The sequence below is a fragment of the Ascaphus truei genome, chromosome 2 (assembly GCF_040206685.1).
Source record: "Ascaphus truei isolate aAscTru1 chromosome 2, aAscTru1.hap1, whole genome shotgun sequence".
In the NCBI taxonomy this organism is placed as follows: domain Eukaryota; kingdom Metazoa; phylum Chordata; class Amphibia; order Anura; family Ascaphidae; genus Ascaphus; species Ascaphus truei.
In genome coordinates this window covers 412,526,495-412,551,640 of record NC_134484.1, presented here as the reverse complement: position 1 = coordinate 412,551,640, position 25,146 = coordinate 412,526,495, and the positions used below count along the sequence as shown (strand labels likewise).

Sequence of the window (25,146 nt, the reverse complement as noted above, 5' to 3'; positions counted from 1 at the left end):
TGTCCACATATGTAATAGTTTTTCTTGTTGAACACACTGTGACAACACACGACTGAGCCACCTCTGCTGAAAACCTGACCTGTTGGTAGCTCTTGAGAACTGATGTTGGCCACCCCTGATATAAACCAACTGAATAGTAACCACTCTCTTTAAGCAATTACATATCACATGTGCGTCGGCAGCAGGCAAGCTGCATTGAGATTGTAAACATTGTTCGACATCCCTCAAACTTGACTTATTTTCTCTTTTTATTTGTGTTATCTTTTTAAATGTGGAGCCCACTTGCAGTAAGTAGCAATAAGTCCTTGAGTTTCAATTCATTTAAAAGTATGAATCCATGCTTTGTCTTTTTGATATTTGATCCAGTCATTTTAGTCTAATTGTTGAGATTACACAATACCACAAAATTGTACATGTACTTACATAAATCAGTGATGTAATCTTGTACAGAACTTCATGTCAAATAGTAGATGTAGGTAGATTGGTTCGACAATTACCCAGTGAAAAGGCACCAACAGCTCACCAAGTAATATATTTTTTTTTAATTGAGTTACATGTTAAAAAACAAAGGACATACTAGGGACAGAACAGGGAAAACTCTCCTCCCACGCGTTTCACGCTTCAACAGCGCTTTCTCAAGGAGTTGAGTGTTACCCCTAGGCAGCATGCTTGGGCTACTGGTGAATGATTAGTGTTGGAAGTACAATGTAGAAGGAGGTAGTAGGGCTTGGTTTGGGAGAAAGTATGGGGGAGCTCTGTTTTTACCATGTTAAATTTAAGTCGGCGGAGGGCCATCCAGGATGATATAGCAGAGAGCCATTCAGAAACTTTAGTCTGTACAGCAGGTGTAAGGTCAGGGGTTGCAAAGTACATTTGTGTGTCATTAGCATTAGGGTGATATTAGGGTGATTGGTCACCAGAGAGAGAGTGTAAAGAGAAAAGAAGGAGGTCCCAAGATGGCGCTGGCATACCCCACAATGAGACCATTAGAGGAGGAGGTGTTGGCAAAAGAGACCAATAAGTAAGTATATATATAGAATAAAGTATCTGTTGTCTAAATTTAGCATAGGTTGAACTTGATGGACGTACGTCTTTTTTCAACCTCATCTACTATGTAACTATGTAGAGGAGGTGTTGGCAAAAGAGACACTGAAAGTACGATGGGAGAGGTAAGTGGAGATCCAGGATAAAGCTTTGTTATGAATACCAAGAGTATGGAGAATGTGAAGAAGAAGAGTGTGGTCCACAGTATCAAATGCTGCAGAGAGGTCGAGTAGTATGAGCAGAGTGTAATGACCCCTGTCTTTGGCAGCATAGAGGTCATTAATTATTTTAGTGAGAACTGTTACACTGGAGTGAGCAGGGCAGAAGCCAGATTGTAGAGGGTCTAGAAGAGAGTAGGTGTTTGAGAAAATGGAGCAAGCGAGAGAATAAAAGATGTGCATCGAGTTTAGAGGCAAAAGGCAGGAGGGAGACAGGCCGATAGTTAGAAAGAAAGGTAGGGTCAAGCTTGCTGTTTTTGAGTAATGGTATAACTTGCATGTTTGAAGGAAGAGGGAAAGGTACCAGAGTAGAGGGAGGAGTTAAATGTGTGTGAGCGTAGTGATTATAGTAGGAACAAGAGGTTTTAGGAGATGGGAGGGAATCGGTCAAGAGAACAGGTGGTAGAGGGAGAAGAGTAGATCATCAACAACACATCCTCCTCTGTGACAGCGGAAAGAGAGTCCAGAAGGCAGGAGGAGCGTTAGGAAGATGGTGGGAGGGGGATACAGAGGGGGTGTCTTGACTTATGGATTCCACCTTTTCCTTGAAAGTCAGCAAAGTCCTGAGGTGAGATGGAGGAAGAAGAAGAGGCAGCAGAGGGTGGTCTGAGTAGGGAGTCAAAGACAGAAGAGTCAGCGTGAATTCGACTTGTACATGTTGATTAGTGAGGAAAAGTAGGTTTGTTGAGCTTGAGAGAGGGCAGAGTTGAAACAGGATAGCATAAATTTGTAGGGAAGGAAGTCTGCAAGATTGTGAGATTTCCTCCAGAGGCGCAGTGGAAGGAGCGCAGCATGCGCGTGTGGGAATTTAGGCAGAGAAAGCAGGGCATGTAGATCAAGAGAGGAGAACAGGGCAAAGTTGTAGTTCCTGATGTTGTCAGGGGCTGGAGCAGAACTGAGAGAGGAGAGGGAGGAGCGTAAAGTGGAATCAAAAGCTGGTAGGTTAATTGAGCGCAAGTCTCTGCTGAAACGAGGGGTAGAGATGGAAGGGGAGAAGTGAGAGAGAATATGAGATGAGATGATGGTCGGAGAGGAAAGGGGGAAATGGAGAAATCAGAGAGAGAAAATTTTAGTGAAAACCAGATCTAGGTAGTGGCCCTTCTTGTGGGTGGTGGCTGCAGTCCACTGTTGAAGGTCAAAAGAAGAGGATAGAGAGAGAAAGCGGGAATCCCAAGGGAGAGTTGGGTCATCAATGTGGCAGTTGAAGTCCCCAAGGAGAAGGACAGGGGAGTCTGAGGAGAGAAAGAAAGAGACCCAAGATTCAAAGTGAGAAAGACAGAAGGGGTGTGAGTAGAAGTGGGTGGGTGATAGATGACTGCCACGTGGACAGGGAGAGGAGAGAAAATCTGGACATTGTGAGCCTCAAAAGAGGCGGCAGATAGAGAAGAGCAGTAGCCCCATGAATCCACCCCTGCCATCAGGTGTGGAGTGTGGGAGAAAGAAAGGCCACCATAAGAGAGGGCAGCTTCCAGAGCAGTCAGACTGAGTGAGCCAAGTCTCTGTTATAGCAAAGAGGAGCAGAGAATGAGAGAAAAAGAAGTCATGCACAGAGAGGAACTTGTTAGAAAGGGAGCGAGCATTGGAAAGGGCACAGGAGAAAGGGAGAGAGGAGGGAGTGTGGCAGGGGATGGGTATGAGATTAGAGGGGTTGATACCAGAAGTTGCATGTGGGAGGCGAGGACGAGAGCATGTGAAATAATGAAGGGACCAGGATTGGGAGAGATATCCCCTGAAGCAAGGAGGACTATTTAAACTGGTAGTTCTGATTGGCCAGCAAAGCAACAGGTAACTCACTGGTCCTTAAAGGACGCAGTGAGAAAAAAATACCAGACTAACAAAAAAATTAAATAAACCGGTATCAAGTGCAACAGTAAATTAAAATAATGTGCATTAAAATATGGGAGCTAATGTTAAAAAATCCAAATGGGTTACCGAGCAGAGCACCCCGCCTGGCGTCCACTGGGGCCAAACTCTGAAACCGTCCCAGTGGACTCGGCGTACGTGTACTCTGCCTGGATACGGGAGTGCACCAGCGTCCGGAACATGGCCACGATGTTTGTTGGGACCTCCCACTCCAAACACTGCTTCCTGGTCTTATAAATGGCTAGCTTAGCCAAATCCAGGAGCAGGTTCCCTGAAGCAAGGAGGAGAAGCATGGATAGAAAGAGAATGTGTGAGGAGGATTTGTAGGGGTGTGTTTTTCAATGGCAGTTTACACTGGATCAATTGCTGAAACTTCTCATCGTAACTTAGTGAATTACGACAGAAGAGAGCAAGTATTTAAACAAAGATGTCATAAGCACCAGTGAACTAGATTATACTGTAAATGTCTATGTGCATGTCAGCTACCTTGCACAACCAAATCGCTATAGGCTAAACATTAATTACATTCTTAGCCTCACGGATTTAGGACTTAGTCCTGTGCATTAAAGCAAATCAAATGGGAAAGACCATGGTGTACCTACTGTAGCTGTTTTTTTTTTTACGTAGGCTTTGAGTTGCTCGGGTTTCAACTTGAGGAAGGTTCACATTTTGTTTTGCTTTACCCTGCCACTTTGTGTTTTATTACCATGTTATCTTTAGGAGAATGACAAAAAGTCCCAGTTGATGTAATAGTTGTTGCATATAGTTTGGGAAGACATAGAAGTGCCCCTATATAGGGAGCACTGATACTCACGCTCAGACCAAAAGGTAAAGCAAAGGAGCTTACAGGGGTAATTAGAGAAGCAATCCAAACAATTTCTTACATGTTTTTATTTGAAATAAATCAGTTCTGTAGTATTAGATAATACTACATTTTTTTAGACATTCAACCCGTAATGCCATTTTAATTCGTTTTAATATACTGAGCATCCTTTGATCTCTATAGCAGGCTTTACCCCACTTCTCCAGCAGTGCAAGATCTTTGCAACACTTTCCTGTTTGTGATAATTTGTGGCCAATATTCCCACCAGTTTGAGTTGCAAACTGAACCAATAGATAACGTTACCTTGTATACAGGTATAAGATTACATTGTAGCTGTTGAGTTACACTGATGAAAGAATTGATTAAAACAGAAAGGCAGCTATTTAGTTAACCCTGGGAAGCAGGATATTTGCTGATCGATCAGGGAATAACAAATCGATTGGCAGCTTAGTTTTAAATAAAGGCAATCAAAGGCTGCATATATTAAAACATAAAAATATGTAACTAACGAGCCTGATCAATGATACCGGCACAAAATTTCAGAAAGTTTAGTAGCCACGGTTAGCTCAATCAGACACACCGCTGTCTATTCTGCTATGATAGTTGCAGATGCGTTCTCCTTTGAGGTGACAGTTCAGGCTGGCTACTGGATGGATTTATCTGATGTTTCTATTAGAAGGGAGGAGACGTGACCGTGCAGAGTTAATCGAGGTTGGATCAATCAAACACAAGTAACCAGGCCCCTTCCCGCCTTATTTTAACCCAGAAAATGTGATGTAATGATATGTGTATGTATTGTTTCCGATTTTCAATAAAATGTAAGTTTAAAAAAATATATATATATATATATTTTTTTGGTAAGTGCCGCTTGGACTGCCTCTTTAATACTAATATTAGTACCAAGAGAGAAAGGAAAAAAAAAGAAAAAGAACAACCGCCCCCTCACCCCCCAAAAAACTGTTGCATGCTAAATCAAGAAAGGTGTATATACTAGGTAATGTGGGGAATGATAGGGTCCTGAAATATAATGTTTCTTTTTTTCAGTTTGATCTTTTAGGGAACTCTTTTATATGTAGAAATGTAGAATAGACAGTATTACATATTTGTCTTAAAAAGTAAGTTACACGAATAATATCCGTCTTCATCAAACATCACAGATTTATATACTACTTCTTATGTGTAGTAATACTGCTTTAATGTTTACCAATTAATATTGATAGGATAAATATGGAAATATGTTCAAATGTTTCCTTACAGCAAAAGTGGATTACAGAAGTTAGTAATCCATTGATGATGATGCAATCTACACCTAACGTCCTCGTTCTTCAGGATAGAAATGGTATATTTCAGATCTTGTACAGTATATGTAGACGGAAGACTTTCTTTGCGTGAGCCCTGTTTGTTTGTTTTTTGCTTTCATTCGATGGGAGGCCTTGACATTTTGTGCAAAGCAACAACTTGGCAAACGTACATTTGTTTGCTTAGCCACCGAAAAGTGTTAAAGCAGCCCCACCGTCTACTCATAGCAAAGTTATTTGAATTACACGTATTATAAAAACAGACTAATCAGAATATACCAGGGGTGACCAACTTCCGTCCCCAAGAGCCACCAGCAGGCCAGGCCCAAAGGACACCCCTGCTTCAGAGATACCTAGAAAGGGACACTAGAATTACATTACAAATACCATTAACAGAAAATATACAAACGTAACAAAATACACTACGGTATTTCTATATATATAATTGATCATTACAAACTCCTAATATCAATATAAAGGTTCATTATACTCCACAGGTAGATATGAGTAGATATGAGTTCATAAGAATATTAAGTAATGCCATAAGAAATGTAAAGCAGAAGTACTACTGTACATTCCGCCTCCCCACACACTTCTTTTCTTATTTGTATGTGTATAATTCTACATCCTTACCTAAGCTGGCAATTGTTTGGTGCTCCTGTTATAAATCTGTCAAAGTATTGATTGTTTGACTAACATAATGGCTGCAGTTTTAATCAATCCTTCAGTTAGTGTAACTCAGCAGCTACAATGTATTCTTATATTACTAAGGTAACACTATCTATTGTTACAGTTTGTAGCTCAAACTGCTGGGAACATTGGCAACAGATTATCACAAACAGGAAAGTGTTGCAAATATCTTGCACTGCTGGGGAGGTGGGACAAAAACCTGCTGTAGAAATCAAAAGATGCTCAGTATATTAAAACTAATTTAAGAGTTGAATAAAAATTGGAAAAAAAATGTAAGTATCAAATACAACAGAATTTTTTTTTTGTTTTTTTTATATATACATATAAACACGTAGCATATTGCTTGGATTGCTCCATTAAGATGTAGTTTGTATGCAAATTAGGCAAACTCGCAAGATTACAATATATTCACAGGCTATGCAATAAGAATTTAATGAATGAATAATCGATCCGTTCTCCTGTGATCGATCGGTGAAGATTCGGCTTGGGGGTTCACTAAATGAATGAATGTCTTCATTTATATAGCGCCATTAATGTACATAGCGCTTCACAGCAGTAATAGTTACAATCATATAAATAATTAGATAGAAATAACACAAAGGGAAGAAGTGCTCAGACATAAAAGTAACATTTAGGAAAGGGAGTCCCTGCTCCGAAGAGCTTACCATCTATTTGGTTGGTAGGAAGAACGTACAGAAACAGTAGGAGGGCATTCTGGTAAGTGCGTCTGCAGGGGCCCAAGGTTAATGTGTGAGGTGTTAGTTATCAGCCATGGAGCTACTCATATGCTTCCTTAAGCAGGTGTGTTTTAAGGTGGGTCTTAAAGGGGGATAGAGATGGTGCTAGTTGGATATTGAGGGGAAGGGCATTCCAGAGGTGTGGGGCAGTCAGTGAGAAGGGTTTAAGGTGGGAGAGGGCTTTAGGTACAAAGGGGGTAGAAAGAAGACATCCTTGAGCCGAATGCAAGAGCCGGGATGGTGCATAACGTGAAATTAGGGATGAGATGTAAGGAGGAGCAGAAGAGTGTAAAGCTTTAAAAGTGAGGAGAAGAATTGATTGTGTGATACGGGATTTGATGGGAAGCCAGGAGAGGGATTTCAGCAGGGGAGACGCTGAGACAGATTTAGGAAAGAGTAGAGTGATTCTGGCAGCAGCGTTTAGGATAGATTGTAGGGGAGACAGGTGAGAGGCAGGAAGGACGGACAGCAGGAGGTTACAGTAATCAAGACGGGAGAGAATGAGGGCCTGAGTCAGAGTTTTAGCAGTCGAGCAACAGAGGAAAGGGCGTATCTTTGTAATATTGTGGAGGAAAAAGCGACAGGTTTTAGAAACGTTTTGAATGTGAGAGAGGAGTCGAGTGTGACCCCTAGGCAGCGTGCTTGGGCTACTGGGTGAATGATGGTACTTTCAACAGTAATGTAGAAGGAGGAAATAGGGCCAGGTTTGGGAGGGAGTATGAGGAGCTCTGTTTTTGCCATGTTTAGTTTAAATTGTCGGAGGGCCATCCAGGATGATATAGACGACAGACATTCAGAAACTTTAGTCTGTACCGCAGGTGTAAGGTCAGGGGTAGAAAAGTCAATTTGTGTGTCGTCAGCATAGAGGTGATATTTGAACCCAAGGGATGTGATTAGGTCACCTAGAGAGTGTGTGTAAAGAGAAAAGAGAAGGGGTCCCAGGACAGAGCCCTGGGGTACCCCCACAGAGAGATCGATAGAGGAGATGGAGGAGGTGTTTGAAAAGAGACACTGCAAGTACGATGGGACAGGTAAAAGGAGATCCAGGAAAGAGCTGTGTTACGAATGCCAAGAGTATATGTTTTAAGTATTAAGTATTAAAAGTTACATTTTACACTATAGTAGTGTGCATATAAGTGAATTTTCTCCTGGGATGCAAACACTTTGCATCCCTCATTTTCCTTGATTCACTTCAATTCACAGATGCACCTACCTCTATTGATAATTATCGATTGGAAGTTATTATTTTTTCATATTACAATTTGTATGATTTAGTTGATCACTCCCTAATCCCTGTCCTTTCTTTGTTATTTTACTGAGGGCTGTTTCTGTCGAGTGAGCAGTGCGGAAGCCAGATTGTAGAGCGTCTAGGAGAGAATGGGTGTTGAGAAAGTGTAGCAAGCGAGAGAATACAAGACGTTCAAGGAGTTTAGAGGCAAAATGCAGGAGGGAGACAGGTCGATACAGTAGTTAGAAAGACATGTAGGGTCAAGCTTGTTGTTTTTGAGTAATGTAATAATTGTTGCATGCTTGAAGGAGGATGGAAAGATACCAGAGTAGAGGGAGCAGTTAAAAATGTGTGTGAGCGTAGGGATTAGTAGGAGCAAGAGGTTTTAGGAGATGGGATGGAATAGGGTCAAGAGAGCATGTGGTAGAGGGAGAAGAGGAGATCAGCAACGACACATCCTCCTCTGTGACAGCGGATAAAGAGTCAAGGAATGCAGGAGGAGAGTTAGGAAGAGGTGTAGGATGGGAGGAGAATACAGAGGGGATGGCCTGATGTATGGATTCCACCTTTTCCTTGAAATAGTCAGCAAAGTCCTGGGGTGAGATGGAGGATGAACAGGCAGCAGAGGGTGGTCTGAGTAGGAAGTCAAAGACAGAGAAGAGTTGGCGTGGATTAAATTGCTGAAGAGGAGTATTGACTCAGTATCTGTGACTTTGTAAATGGTTGTTATAGAAACAAAAAAGGGTTGTTACATTTTAATACATTAAAATGTAATTCAGAGTTGTTTTGTTTTTTAATGCTACAAGTATATTCTCATAATGCAGAACTGATTTATAAAAAAAAATTAAGTATTGCTTTTCCTGCAGCTTTAATTGTAGAGCAAAGGCCAAGTTATCCTTTGACATTCACCTTTCATTAACAGCTTCACTGGCAGTGGGCCTGCAAAGCCCTCTGATTCAATGCATTGCCTACTCCATAGCATAGGAGGGATTACAGTCTTGCACTTGAATGGACAGTTTATGGGAAGGGGCTATTTCAGTACCCTCCCCGATTGGGAAATGATATGCATTAAATTGACACCGAAAGGGTTAATATGTGAATACCATTTTGCCCCTTGGATCCAGGAATGAGTTCTCCTGGCTTTGCATTGTATCTCTCTACAGTTGATGAAGTTCTTAGTGTTGCAAAGGTCAAGGAGCTACTGGATAAGACATTAACTGTTCACAGGTAGTAAGCCTGTGCTGGAAAAGTATATAATCAGCAGTTTGGCCTGTTCCATTCCCCGAGTTCACAAATTAATATGAATGCAAAGCTTACGTGAACTTTTTCAGAAGGGATCTTGTGTGAATGAACAAGACCTCGAGGGCAAAGTACACACACCTTTAAAACCAGGCATACAGCTTAAAGGATTTCTTCAAACGTATTGCCTGGAGCGTAGCAGTTACCATGCTTTCTCCAGGTTATGTTCCCTGGACTTTGGCAACACTAGTAATACTTTCTGGGCTAAAATGTGAACCTGGAGATCCTGTGAAAACAAGACAGAAAAGAGATGCATATAATGAGCAGTAAGTGTTTTTATGTTATTATCATTAGATTTAAATTCATAAAATAATAGGAGGGGTGGGTATCTTCTGTACTGCAAACTTGAAATCTTGTTTTGTTCCTGCATCCCATTTGGGAATATCGTGGAGTTCTCCATAATTTTCCATCAGTATGATTGCCTCAGTAGACTAAATAAATAAGAGATCTTACTCTCCTGTTGTGTAAGGTTTCAGTTTCAGTATACAAAAAAATTGTGTTTCTCCTTAAAATAGGTCTCGGATGTCTTCAGAAAGTGGAAATTTAATATTTTCTACTAGCCAGAGCAAAAATATTGAGTTTAAGACTGGTTCCTATGGGAAAATAAAAATCAATGATGATGACCTTACAGAACTTCTGACTCAGGTAGTATTTATATCTTGGAATATATATATCAACATAATAATGTATTTATTGCTAAAATACATAAGCGAAAGCAAACTGATAACGTGTGACTGCTCCATTAATCAGAGCGGTGTGTGTAATCACTAGGGTACAGATCAGATACAATGGACCTCTCACTCACATTATAGATTTGCTGCATCCTAATACTTCCACATATTGGGAAATAAAAACAGTGGACTTGGCAACAAATTGGATTATCCAATTATTATTATTATATTTAACATATTATTCCAGGACAATTGTGTTGGAAAGTCAAAAAATAATCTGAAAGCCCTGGTAATAAACCCCCCAATGTTTTTTATCCCCTTATATAGTACTGGAAATTGACATTGGGCTGTACATACAGTAGAATTTCACACACTCAATGGGGCCTATTCATTAAACTGCGATTATATATGTATATCTTTATTTATACACAGTAGCACCATCCATGTACATAGCGCTTCACAGCAGTAATACACGTGACATAACATAACATATAATGGGAAAAAGCGCTTCAGATATAAAAGTTACATTAGGAAAAGGAGTACCTGCCCCGAAGAGCTTACAATTTAAGTGGGGAGAACTTAGAGACAATAGGAGGGTGTTATGATAAGTGTGTCTGCAAGGGGTCAAGGTCAGTGCATATGAGATGTATAGTATCAGTCAGCGGGGCTACACGTAAGCTTGGTTAAAGAGGTGTGTTTTAAGATGGGTCTTAAAAAGGTGGAGAGAGTGTGCTAGTCAAACATTGAGGGGAAGGGCATTCCAGAGGTGTGCGGCAGTGTGTGAGAAAAGTTTTAGGTGGGAGAGGGCTTTAGATACAAAAAGGGTTAGACAGAAGACATGTTTGAGCAGAACTAAAGAGTTGGGCAGGTGTATAGTGAGAAACTAGTCTGAGATGTAAGATGGGGCAGAAGAGTGTATAGCCTTAAAAGAGAGGAGGAATTTTTTTTTGGGAAGTAATACAGGATTTAATAGGAAGCCAGAGTTCAGTAGGAGAGACACAGAGACAGATTTAGGAGAGATCATAGTGATTCTAGCAACATTTCTGTTCCAAAATCACTGTTTTTGAATTGCATCTCTCCGTTATCACACTGTTTAAAGAGTCAATTTGAGCAGTTAAAAAAATAAGACATTTTCTTTGTTTTAATATATGCAGCATTTTATTACCTTTATTGAAGAATAATTAACTAAGCTGCCAATCGATTCGTTCTCCCGTGATCGAACAAAATCCTGCTTCCCAAGGTTCACTAAAAGGCTGCCTTTCAGTTTCAAATCAATCCATCAGTCAGTGTAACTCAGCAGCTACAATGTATTCTTATATTACTAAGGTAACATTATCTAATGTTACAGTTTATAGTGCAAACTGCTGGGAATTTTGGCAGCAAATGATCACAAACAGGAAAGTGTTGCACAGATCTTGCACTGCTGGGGAGGTGGGCTAAAATCAGCTATATAAATGAAATGATGCTCAGTATCCAGTAAAAACTCATTTAAAATGGCATTAAGAGTCGAATAAAATAAAAAAAGGTAGTAAGTTATCTAATTTAGAACTGATTTTTTTTTTTAAAACACACATAGGATATTGCATGGATTGCTCCATTAAGACACAGGGGCTTATGCAGAGAGCTACTTGAATGAAAGCCGCAACGGCAATAAAGTCGCCACATTATTGCCGTTTATGTTCGCCGTATGCAGGATACTCCGGTACCCCTGTGAAAACTTAGGGGCCTATGCAGAGAGCTGCGAGAATGGCCATTCGCCAGACTGAAAACTCTCCATGTTTTTGGCGGATTCCCCTCGCAGTATGAAGGAAGGTACGCATATCTGTGAGAGGAATCCGGCAGAGAGATGGCGAGCCCTGGCGAGAATGGCTCCGCTGGCGAGATCTGTCAGCAGAGAGCGAGATCCCCCTCTCTCTGCACAAATCTCGGCGGCAAAAAAAAAATGTGTACATATCAATAGGATTGCTATTGTAGATGTGCAGGGGGTCTCCGGGGATGAACCGCGTTGGTTTTATGTCTGGGGACCCCTGCTTCCCGAGATACAGGCCCCGTTATGAGGTTCCGGTATCTCCTATGCATTGAGATAGCCCGATCATGTGACGCGGGACGTTTCCATTCATAGGAGATACTGGCACCTCATAAAGGTGCCTGTATCTCGGAAAGCAGGGGGTCCCCGGACATAAAACCAACACTGTTCATGTCCGGAGACCCTCTGCACATGTACACTAATAATAAAATTACAGTAATGCTGCTTCATTACCTTAGCGGCTATCCGTTAAGGCAATGAAGGGGTTAAGTCAAGGGGTTAAGGGGCATGTTTATTGGGGACAATGGCCCCCAATAAACATTGCAATACACAGCACAATCAGTCTCTGCGCCCCCGACAACACCTAAACCTCCCTTTTATACATAACCCATAGTAATTTTTTAGGCACAGGAATGGTACTATAGGCTGGCGGTGGCCCTCGGGTGTTGCCTGCAGTATCAAGTCTGTGCCCAAAAAAATTATTACAAGACACATAAATACTTTAACATAAATACACCCCACCCTCCTACCCACCCCTGTGAGGCATAACCACCATCACCCCCAACACACTGGCAGGCCTACCGTCCGTCCCTTGGGGACAATACCCCCTACCCCCAATACCCACATTCAAAACAATACACACACCCGCAAGAAGCATAACAATTATTTAAAAAATATACATAACCCACCCACACCATATAGCAAATATATTGTGGTGTTACTTAAGCCCTTAATAACAATAACGGTTAATAAGCGCTAAAGTAATTAATGGGTTAAGCAACCCTTTACCCATTCATTTGTAGAGTGGCTTCATCATTCTCTTTATATATATATATATATGTATATATATATATATATATATATATATATATTATGTTACATATATCTGTAAAAATATATGTAAAATATAGGTATGATTAAGCAATCTACAAAGAAATGGGAAAGGATATGCATGTAGCAATTTAAAACATCCGATCTGCAATTGACAACATCACTGCCAAATTAAAAACAAATCCAAATGAAAATAAAAACACATATCATCAGAGAATACAGCAAGCACCTATCCAAAGCAGTAAAGAGTAAAGTGCTATAAAACTTACAATTGAACAATGTGTACATGAAGCAAATAATATTTCCATCACGTACACAGTTGCAATCAATGGTCCAAAACAAATACACGATTGAAAGTAAACATTCTATATAAACAAAGCTAGTCGACAATAATACATTATCAACACACAATTAATGCCATCAGAAATACATTACAAGCAAATCTAAACAAAATACACTATTCAAGATTGCTATGCAAACCCAAAACCATTGCAAAAACATATTTATTTCTAACTACAGTAACACTATTGTACACAAGCTAAATGCACCAAATAAGCCACATTAAACCATTAAGGCAGGGTCCCTACATATACCCATGCAATCATCATCATGTTAAATGAGAAAAGTAAATCTACATAACATTTCACACACACAATAGTAAGCAAACAGGGAAAAGAGTTGTATAATACATGACCAAATGTAATAAACATTTGAAAAACAACCCGTTAATAAACATGTATGTATATAGCTCCAGAGGGATATATATACATACACGGCCATGAATTGAACATTAAAAAAAATCATCTGACTTTTGAGGAAAAAAAAAAAAATACAACTTAAATAAAATACATTTCTTGACTTTACTTACCATTAGATGACCAATGACCGACTTCTGGGGAAACCGCTATGTCTGCAACAAATCCAAAGACAGGAACCAGAAACCCATAAAATAATAAACCTTTTTAATCCAATGTGGTGTCTTCTTTCTTGTCTTTATAATCCATACCGTCTGTGGTCTTCTTTTCGGGATCTTCTTCACCTTCTGCGGGGTCTTTGGGGTCTTCTGGCTTCTTCTTCTGTGACGCAGGTCCATCTTCTTCTGAGGGGAGGTGCTCTCCCCACGGCGTCAAGCTGGAAAATGAGGCGACATAGGCTTTTATAGGCCTATGACGTCACATTTTGCATCAAATGGTTCTCACTGTCCTGATTGGTCCGTGAAAGCATGTGATTTTGTATATGGCTAACACAAATGATGACGTCATTTAAAGGAAATGAAGCCCGCCAATCAGAATGGCTGTGCTTCATTTACCTTTAACATGACGTCAACAAAACCAACATGGCGTCGTCACATGGGATTACAACCAATGAGATCGTGGAAACTAAATGAATGGTGAATGGCTGTGTGACGGCGCCATTTTGGTTTTGTTGACGTCATGTTAAAGGTAAATGAAGCACAGCCATTCTGATTGGCGGACTTCATTTCCTTTAAATGACGTCATCATTTGTGTTAGCCGTATACAAAATCACATGCTTTTCACGGACCAATCAGGACCGTGAGAACCATTTGATGCAAAATGTGACGTCATAGGCCTATAAAAGCCTATGTCGTCTCATTTTCCAGCTTGACGCCGTGGGGAGAGGACCTCCCCTCAGAAGAAGATGGACCTGCGTCACAGAAGAAGAAGCCAGAAGACCCCGAAAAGACCCCGCAGAAGGTGAAGAAGACCCTTTAAAGAAGACCACAGACGGTATGGATTATAAAGACAAAAAAGAAGACACCACATTGGATTACAAAGGTTTATTATTTTATGGGTTGCTGGTTCCTGTCTTTGGATTTGTTGCAGACATAGAGGTTTCCCCTGAAGTCGGTCATTGGTCATCTAATGGTAAGTAAAGTCAAGAAATGTATTTTATTTAAGTTGTATTTTTTTTTTTTTTTTCTCAAAAGTCAGATGATTTTTTTTAATGTTCAATTCATGGCCGTGTATGTATATATATCCCTCTGGAGCTATATACATACATGTTTATTAACGGGTTGTTTTTCAAATGTTTATTGCATTTGGTCATGTATTATACAACTCTTTTCCCTGTTTGCTTACTATTGTGTGTGTGAAATGTTATGTAGATTTACTTTTCTCATTTAACATGATGATTGCATGGGTATATGTAGGGACCCTGCCTTAATGGTTTAATGTGGCTTATTTGGTGCATTTAGATTGTGTACGATAGTGTTGATTAGAAATAAATTTGTTTTTGCAATGGTTTTGGGTTTGCATAGCAATCTTGAATAGTGTATTTTGTTTAGATTTGCTTGTAATGTATTTCTGATGGCATTAATTGTGTGTTGATAATGTATTATTGTCGACTAGCTTTGTTTATATAGAATGTTTACTTTCAATCGTGTATTTGTTTTGGACCATTGATTGCAATTGTGTACATGATGGAAATATTATTTGCTTCATGTACACATTTTCAATTGTAAGTTTTATAGCAATTTACTCTCTACTGCTTTGGATAGGTGCTTGCTGTATTCTCTGATGATATGTGTTTTTATTTTCATTTGGATTTGTTTTTAATTTGGCAGTAATGTTGTCAATTGCAGATCGGATGTTTTACATTGCTACATGCATATCCTTTCCCATTTCTTTGTAGATTGCTTAATCATACCTATATTTGACATATATTTTTACAGATATACAGTATGTAACATTATATATATATATATATATATATATATATATATATATATATATATATAAAGAGAATGATGAAGCCACTCTACAAATGAATGGGTAAAGGGTGGCTTAACCCATTAATTACTTTAGCGCTTATTAACCGTTATTGTTATTAAGGGGTTAAGTAACACCACAATATATTTGCTATATGGTGTGTGTGGGTTATGTATAGTTTATTAGTAATTGTTATGTTTATTGCGGATGTGTGTATTGTTCTAAATGTGGGTATTGGGGGTTGGGGGTATTGTCACCAAGGGACGGACAGTAGGGGGTGATGGTGGTTATGCCTCACAGGGGTGGGTAGTGGGGGTTGTGCTTAGCCCTTCAGAGTGGTGGGTGAGGATGGGTTAACCCATTAATGACGGTAGCGGTTAATAACCACTACGGTAATTAAGTGGTTAGGGGACATAACATTAGCTACTGTTATGCTTATTTATTTCTGTGTGTTTTACTTATTTTTTGGGTGCACAGACTTGATACTGCAGCCAAGCGGGGACCCCTGCGGGAACACTCGAGGACCAGGCTATAGTGTCATTGCTGTGCATGCCAAAAATGATATGGAACTGAAGGGATTCCTTGTGTATTTCTATTGTGTATTATATATATATATATATCTGTGTGTATATATATATATATATATATATATAAATATATATATATATACATACAGGGATGGGTGGGGTGTGTAATAGCCCCCACAGTGGTTGTTTATGGGTTGCGGGTGGGTCGCTTGAGGGCTTAACCCATTCATGACCGTTGCGGTATTAACCGCTATGGTAATGAAGGGGTTCAGTTGACCCACAACCCCCCCGGAAACCATAAACACCCCTGCAAATTCCTACTACCCCCTTATTCCACTGCCGCTCCCCACAGAAAGCATGGTAATGGATGGTTAACCCTTTCATTACCTTAGCGGTTGCCCGTGAAGGCAATGAATTGGGCTGTTAATGCATTATTCCTGCTTCGGATGCATGGGGGGGGGCTTCGGTGCTGATATTACTGGGTATCAGCTCTGGAGCCCCCTGCATCAATCCGAGGCAGGAAAAGGGCCAGATTTTTTTCCTATGTCACCTATCGCCGCTCAGCACCAGCTTCTTGCCAACTTTTGTTGGCGGAGCGATTTGGAGAAAATCTCTCCATTTTATAGCCCCGATCAGCGCCGAGATGCTGATCGGGGCTACTAGAATACGGCGGATTTTAAAACTGGAGAAATATTGCTTCTCGCCACCCATCTGGCGAGTTTTTTTTAAAGAAACCAAAAATCGGCGGATTTTAATCATATGGCCAGTTTCTCGCCATTTCAGGATTTGCTATGGGCATATTTGGCAAATACATGGCGAGATAGGGCTTCTCGCAGCTCTCTGCATAGGCCCCATAGTTTGTTTGTATGCAAATGAGGCAAGATTACAACATAGTCACAGGCTATGCAATAAGAATGTAATGAATAAGTCCCAATGAATCCCTGCCCCAAAAAGCTAACATTGAATATGGAACCTTGGGTGCAGAGATATAAAGTGATTTGCCTAAGACCACGAGATGAACTGGCATCTAGATTTAAACTAGGTTTACCTACTTCAAATGTTCTTACCAGTACAGATGAGATGCAACCCAACTAGTCCCAGCGTGGAGACTGTCAGGAGAAAATGACCTGACAATCCCCAGCCACAGGGAAAGCAGCAGGCAGGGTAGAAAGGAGCAGCTGTTGCTCCCCATGGCTGCTGCCTCCCTAGAACCACAGTAAATTGACTGTTTTCATGCAACTCCAGGTAGTGTTATTCTACAGTATATGGGAGCTAGAACACCAGTGGCCATTTTTACTAAGCGGTGTATAGGTGGTAAGGAACTGGATCATTAATTACTCCTTCATCCCTGTTTATCACATTAATGCTGCACTTATCATTTGAACGAAAAGAACGAAAAAAATGCCATTGGACCATAAATGGTCTGTTTAATCGTTCATTTTGTAATGCTGAAAAAAATATTGTTACATTTATGTTACTGCTGCCAAGAAAAAAAATGAAACAAGCAGTTACAGATAGGAATATATAGGAATATATCACCTCCAGGCAGCCCACTGTAAATATCAGCGAGATTGTGGGAGGAGACAAGGGAAAGGATTTGGGTGTGGAATATCATCTCAAATTACAAACTAACAGTGTCAAAGTGATTAGTCTATATCACACGGGTTCTTAAACTAAGGACCCGGTATCACCAGACCCATCTACATGAATGTCACTCAGCTGTCACCGTTACATTCATGAAGAGAACTTAGTACATCTGGTAGTGCTCCACACAATGATTAACACTGAAGTGGTCCATGAAAAGGAAATATTTCTGCTGCACTGGAAGGAGTCGTGCTGGCCATGTTACATACTTAACGTATCATGACAATTACAGCAATCCCCACTTCACTGCCAGGAGACCTAGTCTAAAACATTCTGAACTTATAATAGATTCGCACTATAGTGATGAAGAGGCACCGCAAAACAAACCATATACACAGTATCCGACCAGGCACCACTTTTACAGCGTTATTAATGTTTCTAAAATTATTATTGTTTTCTTTTGTGCACTTATCTACGTAAATTTTCTGTTTTGTACATTTGCTAGAAGTCTGTCTCTTCATTTTTACATAGTACATTTTTGTTGTTGTTGTTGTAAGCAATTAGAGTTTGAAAGTAGGTACAAAAATATACGTGGTAGCTTGTAGATTGTATCTATTCAGAAACTCTACTCAATATGTTACAAATTGGAGAATTAATCAGCTCTATTCAAAGGAGTGGAACTAAAACATTCTCCAGCACAAGGAAGCAGCTTCTCAGAATAGTAAGTCAGGGCGCATACTGGTCTGTGAGGGGGTAAAGGAACCCCACAGACATGCTACAGCTCTTCTGTAAAGAGATGTTATTCCATATACATCCCACCATGATAATGGCTTTCTCATCCACTTTGTTACATTATTTGGCCAGTTTTAGATCATTTGATATGAAATCCCCCAGAAATTCTTGGTTGTCTTTTTTTCCTTATTCATTGTTTTTATTTCCCCAAATCATTGTATTCTATAATATGCTGTTTTACAGGATGATGTATATGTTTAGCTGAAACCTAAAATATAAAGGAAAGATCCACATACTGTATTTTCCAAATTTCATTAGAAATGGTCTGAAACATCACACAAAAAAAACAAAAACTAAAGAACACCTCTTTGAGGACCTAAAACAGCACTCAATCACCAGGCAATGCACCCTTCTTTGCTATTGACTTTCCGTACGTCAGAGGCACTATCACAGTTTAATGAATAGTCCCTTAGTTTATTATGGTCCTGGAGAATGAGGTAATGTTAAAAAGCTGAGTTGAGCATCTTTCACACGGAAGATATTTTTCGACAAAATACAAAATATGTTGTTTTGCTTTAAACTTTAGATACACAAAAATAAAGACGATATTGCAGAAATAAAAACAAATGGTATGGGAATTATGCAAAATGTTACAAATCGGATCGACCAACTTAACTCCAAGGTATGTCCTGTTTACTTATTATAATTACTTGTCTGAATATTATTTGCATATCATTTTCACAGACGGCCGTTATAATTAACGCTATGCTTTTTACGGGTGTACAACTGGGTTAACATTATGTTATTAACATTACGTGCTTGTACGTTGCGGCTTTCAACTGGTGACACCGGAGGTCATATTTATAATTTCTTGTCATTTTCTCAAAAAACAACAAAACTGTTGTCGCTCTGGGAGTTTCCACAGGTCAGGAAACCACGGCTCAGGAAACCACGGGGCAGGTAAATGAGAACACAAAACGTCATTTTGGGGAGTGGAGGATTGCTGCTTCAAACACATCGCTGTTGTTAGTGAGATTATCAGTAGGTTCTGCATTATGCATGACATTAATTTATTTTATTATTTCTAAACATTTATCAACAATACAGTACATTTCCCCCCCCCCCTCCTTTCTAGTTTTTCTCTGCTCACTGATTTTTTTTTAAAGTGTTTTTTTGTCTTCTAAAAAATAAACCCAAAATTTAAATAATAGGGCAGCTAATCCCCTCCCCCTCAGGCCGGGATTCAGCTGTGATGCGCGATATCGCACCCTGATCAAGCCTTAATTGCCATTGATTTGAATTGCAGTTTATACCAGATTGGCGTCCTAAACCCCACACTGTGTTTTAGGCTAGGTCCTCGATGGTGACGGCGGCGCCCAGCAGCGTACGCACCGCACACCAGGCACTAACCTCAGTAAGGCAAGCCCCAGTGTCTTCCCGCATGTTGGCTCACGCAGTGCGGTGGCACGTCAGCCAGCAGGGGAGACAACACGATGGTGTTCCTGTGCAGCTATGCGGTAACGTGGTGCGCTGGGAGCCAATAGCAGGGCAGATAGCTTGGACCAATGGGAGAGCTTTGAGCTGCTGGCCAGTGCGTTGTGTTGTGCCTGAAGTTATGGCCGCGCCCCCCCCACCCCCCAGTCATGACTGCGCCCCCCCCTCCATTTTGGCCATGTGCCCCCCATCGCTCCCTACAGACCGCAGATCGCGGTTTTAAGCTGTGCACTTGCCGCCAGGACGCCAGGCGCGCCTGCAGCAGCCTCCACCGGAGACTTAGCCTTAGAGACATTAGTAAACCTAAAAAAAAAACCTTATCTGAGAAGATTAAAATATTAGAAAAACGCTGCATGGTCGAGCAGAGAAAGTGAGAATAAACAGCAGGAGGTGCCATGTAAACAGGCTCTGGGCCTGTGAAAATACAAATGTAAAATGGTTTTGAAAAACATAATGAAAATAAGTTTGATGTTTGGAAAGGGGCAGTTCCCGCTGTATGTGCGGTGTATACTTTAAATAAAAGATTTCTTCACAATACTGTAAAGCAGGAAGTCTGTTCTCTGCATTCTTTTCTGTGTACCGGTAAATGGCGGGTAAGTAAAGAAAAATGTTGCATTCAAATTAAAAGATCTGTCCATTGGAAAAACCCCACAAGCTTATGAAATAGGTCGTTTGTACAGGATCAAATCATTGGTGAATAAATCAGAATTCTGCGACACGTCGTTGTGTGCAACGTCTAAGACGTTACAATCACAAGCTGCCACTGATTCATATAAACTAATTTCTACATTTAATAAACGTAAATACGGCATACAAAGAATGATAAACTATGATTAATGGTCACTGGTGTAAAAACACTCTAAATAATTATGCGTAAAGGTACTATCTTTTAAACATCTTATTGGAATACAAAAACATCAGTGTAGCCCAAAATGTTACAGTTGCTGTAGAGACAAAGTGATGAAGTTATTAGCTGATGGCTCAAAGTGCACCGAGCAATGTGATACGCTCAGGAAAAAAAACAGGCGGTTTGCATAATGAAAAACCCCACCAGATTTTCTAAAATTAATGTAAACAAATATACCACACGAATTAGAAACTCATTAAAACAGCCCTTTCATGCAAGGTCAACTCGCTTGCAAGAGCACGCCATTGACACCATCAGCTCTAGGCAGTTTGAAACTATAATGGGCAATATAGTTTGTGCTTTGAAGTGGTTCAATAAATTCCCTTTGCATTATTGCATTAATATGACCAGCATCACATGTATTAAAGCCAAAAACGAGCGACTGTTCCCATGATGAGATTGCCATAGCTGAGGGCAAATCCCACCACTATCCATATGTCATATCATTGTTGTGCATGTTTTTTTTTTTTTTATAGATTTCTTCACAATGCTGTACAGTAGGATATCTATGATCACCTCTAGTTTTTTCCCTGCCCGTTAAATTTTTTAAGCTGTATGTAACCCCTCTTATTTCTAGCCCCCAGACTAATACCTGTTGCAGAGGTGGGGGCCTGAGTCCTTAGTTCTGAATGATATGCCACACATGGCTTAAGGTTAGATAACAGGAAACAACTACAAGGGCATTTGTGATATATCCGATTTGATATAGCAAGTATAGATACTTGGGACATTGTGACCCATAACAAAGGATCACTATATATTCATATTACAGCACATAAACATAACATTCCTCATAAACTCTCCGTGAGTGTATGTCGGTGTCATTGAGGATGCGGTCACCCAATCCTGGGTATGTACGGCTATATGATGGTGCCGGCACACCGTTGGAGCTTGTGAATGCAGCAGGCCTAAACTTTGCAAAATACTTCAGTACCACTTTTAGCTGCGACCTTTGAGGGCCCCCCTGACGGTGCTCGCTCCTTCGTGCAGCTTCCTGGTGATGATCTGCTGGGCCTCCCTGACAATATACTACTCTCCCTCCAGTCAATGTCTGCTCTCCCTCAGCGGGACACAGACTGGCCCTGGGTCACAATTGATCAAGCTTGATGTCATCTAGGCTAACCAGATCTGCCTTACATGTGTCACGTACACCCCTTCTAAAGGCTCCTGTCTCTTTAGTCCAACCTCTTCCATAGCCTTGGTTAGTGGCTGATCTTATGTCCATCATAAGTCACATGTCCATGACACACTGGAGAGGAACCTGACGGGGCAGTGTGAGTGTGGTTCTTGCATCACACAGGGAGTTACATGTATATTTTATTCCTAACCAAATCCTAAATTAGTATGGTTGAGGATCCCCTTTCATAAAGACCGAAGAAGCTGATTAGTCTGTTTCAGGCCGAAAATGCACATTGACGTCAATGGGGATTTTGGGCCAAAAACTACTCGAACAGCTACTTCGGTCCTTATTCAATGAGTCCGCTCGTGACATTTGTAGACTGCAAAGAACATTATCTGATAAATCATTTTTCCTACAAAATTCTTAGTAGTCTGGTAGAGTGGAGAAAGTGAGATTAAACAGTAGGAGTTACCATGTGGACGCGCTACTGCAGCCTCTGGGCCTTTTAACATTAAAATTAAATCAGAAACAGCCAGGAAAACATGTAAATGAAGGTTGGTAATCTGCTTTACAGGGCACGCCATGTAGCCGACTTTCAAAATATGTCACGCTGGGGAGCAACTGCACCATTGTCTATGGCAGGGGGCGCAAACTTTTTTCCCTGCGCCCCACTCATGGCGGTCACCTCACCCCCACTTACTTCGGCTCCGGCGCCGGCTCCAGCGTCATGATGGCACGTTGCCATAGCAACATGACATGACCTCGCGGCGTCATTTGATGCCGTGTTACAATGGCGACGCGTGTGGCGCCAAGGTAAGTAAAGGTTTACAGAGGCCCTGTAGCTCACCCGGCACTTAACTTAAGTGCCTTCGGGAAGCGCGTGGGACCTCTGTAAACCGCGCGCCCCCCGCAGGCAGTCTCGTGCCCCCCCTGGGGGTCGCGCCCCCCAGTTTGCACACCGCTGGTCTATGGTATTGTCTATGTAAGTTATCTTTTTATATACTGTATATCCAACACATTTGATCTTTTTTTTTTTTTTTTTTTTTTTTTTTACAGTTAACAGATCTTGAAGCAAGATTTCACAGTTTGGAAGAGGTAAGAAATGAGTGAGGGGGGAAAAAACATTAGTCAGGAAGACATCTGTTTATTGATGAGATATTCAGATCATAATATTTAAAGGCAGAACACATCTTGATATCTGTCTAAATGACTCTAAATCACAGTACCGAAGCCCCTATGTGGATTCTTACTGCTGCCATACTAAAACATACCTTTAAAAATCATTCTGATAAGGTGATTCATAGCATGGTTAATTACTGTGTCTGTTTGAGTAATATTTTGTGTAATCACAAGTATTTTGGGTGGGCAAGTTTTTCGTAGGTTGTTCAATCACAGGGGTGTCTAAAATAAAATGATTGATAATTCTTTATACAGTATATGTATATTTTTTTTCTTTGACAGACAATCCATAGAAAAACATGCAGTAGCAATCCCTGTCAAAATTCTGGAACCTGTTTAAACCTTTTGGATTCTTTTTTCTGTCTGTGTGCCAGTAAATGGCAGGTAAGTCATGACAAATGTTGCTTTTTAAACTAGAAGATGTCTATTGAAAAAAACGACATAGGGCCTCATGCTATAAACAGCGATAAGCCACTTAACGCCAGGTTATCACCAAAAAAGCCTACAGCAATTCAATAAACCCCGATAAGAGAAAAATCGCCGTTTTTTTGTTGCCGAAAAAAAAAATCGCCAAACGGGCTGCGATAAGCCAATTATTGGATCTTATCGCCAGTTTCTCTAACTCGTGGTATTCTAGTAGCCCCGATCAGCTTATCGAGGTTGATCGCCGCTCTAGAATGGAGATTTCCTCTCCAAATCGTCCCGCCACAAAAAGTTGGCAAGAAGGGGGTGAGAAGCTGCCGATAAGCGGCGAGACGGCACTTAGAAAAAAAAATGCTTTTTTCCTGCATCGGATTGATGCTGGGAGACTCCGGAGCTGATACCCAGCACCGGAGACCCCTGGCATGAATCCAATGCATGAAAAATGCTTTTACAGTCAACTTCATTTTTACAGTCAACTTCATTACCTTAGCGGCTAACCGCTAAGGCAATGAAGGGGTTAACCACCTCTACCAGGGGGGAAGGGTTGCGGGTGGACTTAACCCCTTCATACCGGTTAATACCGCTAAGGTAATGAAGGGTTTAACCCCTCCCGCTACCCACCCGGTAGGCCTAAACATACATTCTTGGGGCTATTACCCCCTTCACCCATCCCCACAACCCACAATAAACCAAAATACACACAACAGCCCTGCTACCTACCTCCTTGGCCCCCAATAACCATTGCAATATGTAATAAACACCAATACACAACCCACCCTCTGTGCCCCCACATAAAACCAAATTTTTTTTAGACACCGGATTAATATCACAGGCCAATGGGAGTCGCAGGTTGGGCCTCACGGGTGTCCGTGGGCCCCACAGGGCACCCCAGTGGTTCCCACAGGTTTCTGGGGCCCTCAGGTGGTCCTCACAAGTGTTCATAGGCCTCCAGGTGGTCCCCATGGGTGTCCGGGGGCCCCAACGTGGTCCCTGGGTGGTCTCCACAGGTGTCTGGGGGTCCCCAGGTCATCCCCACGGGAGTCTGGGGGCCCTCGAATGGTTCCCACGAGTATCTGGAGGCCCTCAGGTGGTTCCCACGGACATCTGTGGGACCTCGGCTGGTCCCCGCGGGTCCTCAGGTGGTCCCCGGGGGTCCTCGGGTCATCCCCATGGGCGTCCTGGGGTCCTTGGGTGGTCCCTGTGGGTCCCCACTGGCCTGCGGTACCATTCCTGTATTTAAAAAAATAAATAAACATGGCCTACATTTCAATATATACACCCCCCCCAAACACATACAGTACAGTAATGTGCAGAATAACTATTATCCAAATATGGATAATAGAGTATTTGCCCATTATTAAACACAACATTAGCCAGGCAGCATAAATAAAGTAAATAAAATCCATTCTACTTACCCCTGCCATTATGAAGGGTGTCCTCATCAGCATATTGCAGGGACATGTCCTCCGTTGCCAGAAAGAATACATAAAAAATACAATGTCCCCTAACCCCTTAATCACCTTAGCGGTTATTAACCGCTATAGTAATTAAGGAGTTAACCCACCCTACCCTGCTACCCACCCAGTAGGCCTAACCACCCACCCCAGCCCCCTATACCCATTGATTGCCATAGTAGTACATCATACCCTATACCATATAATATGGGCATGATAAGCTACTATAGCAGTCAACGGTCACCCTAATACAAAAGCCTGAATGTCCA

At 41.1% G+C, this 25,146-nt stretch overlaps 1 protein-coding gene across 1 annotated transcript in view; it reads left to right on the top strand.

Annotated features, from left to right (window-relative positions):
• The first annotated feature begins 9,153 nt into the window (after nucleotides 1-9,153).
• The window catches only part of CUBN (cubilin), a 312,445-nt gene continuing 296,452 nt past the window's right edge, over nucleotides 9,154-25,146 (top strand). Inside the window, exons 1-5 of the mRNA XM_075587495.1 lie at nucleotides 9,154-9,466; nucleotides 9,716-9,845; nucleotides 18,887-18,982; nucleotides 22,878-22,916; nucleotides 23,283-23,384. Of these exons, the coding sequence (XP_075443610.1) occupies nucleotides 9,348-9,466; nucleotides 9,716-9,845; nucleotides 18,887-18,982; nucleotides 22,878-22,916; nucleotides 23,283-23,384 (486 nt within the window). The 5' untranslated portion in view covers nucleotides 9,154-9,347. The remainder of the gene's footprint in view (nucleotides 9,467-9,715; nucleotides 9,846-18,886; nucleotides 18,983-22,877; nucleotides 22,917-23,282; nucleotides 23,385-25,146) is intronic.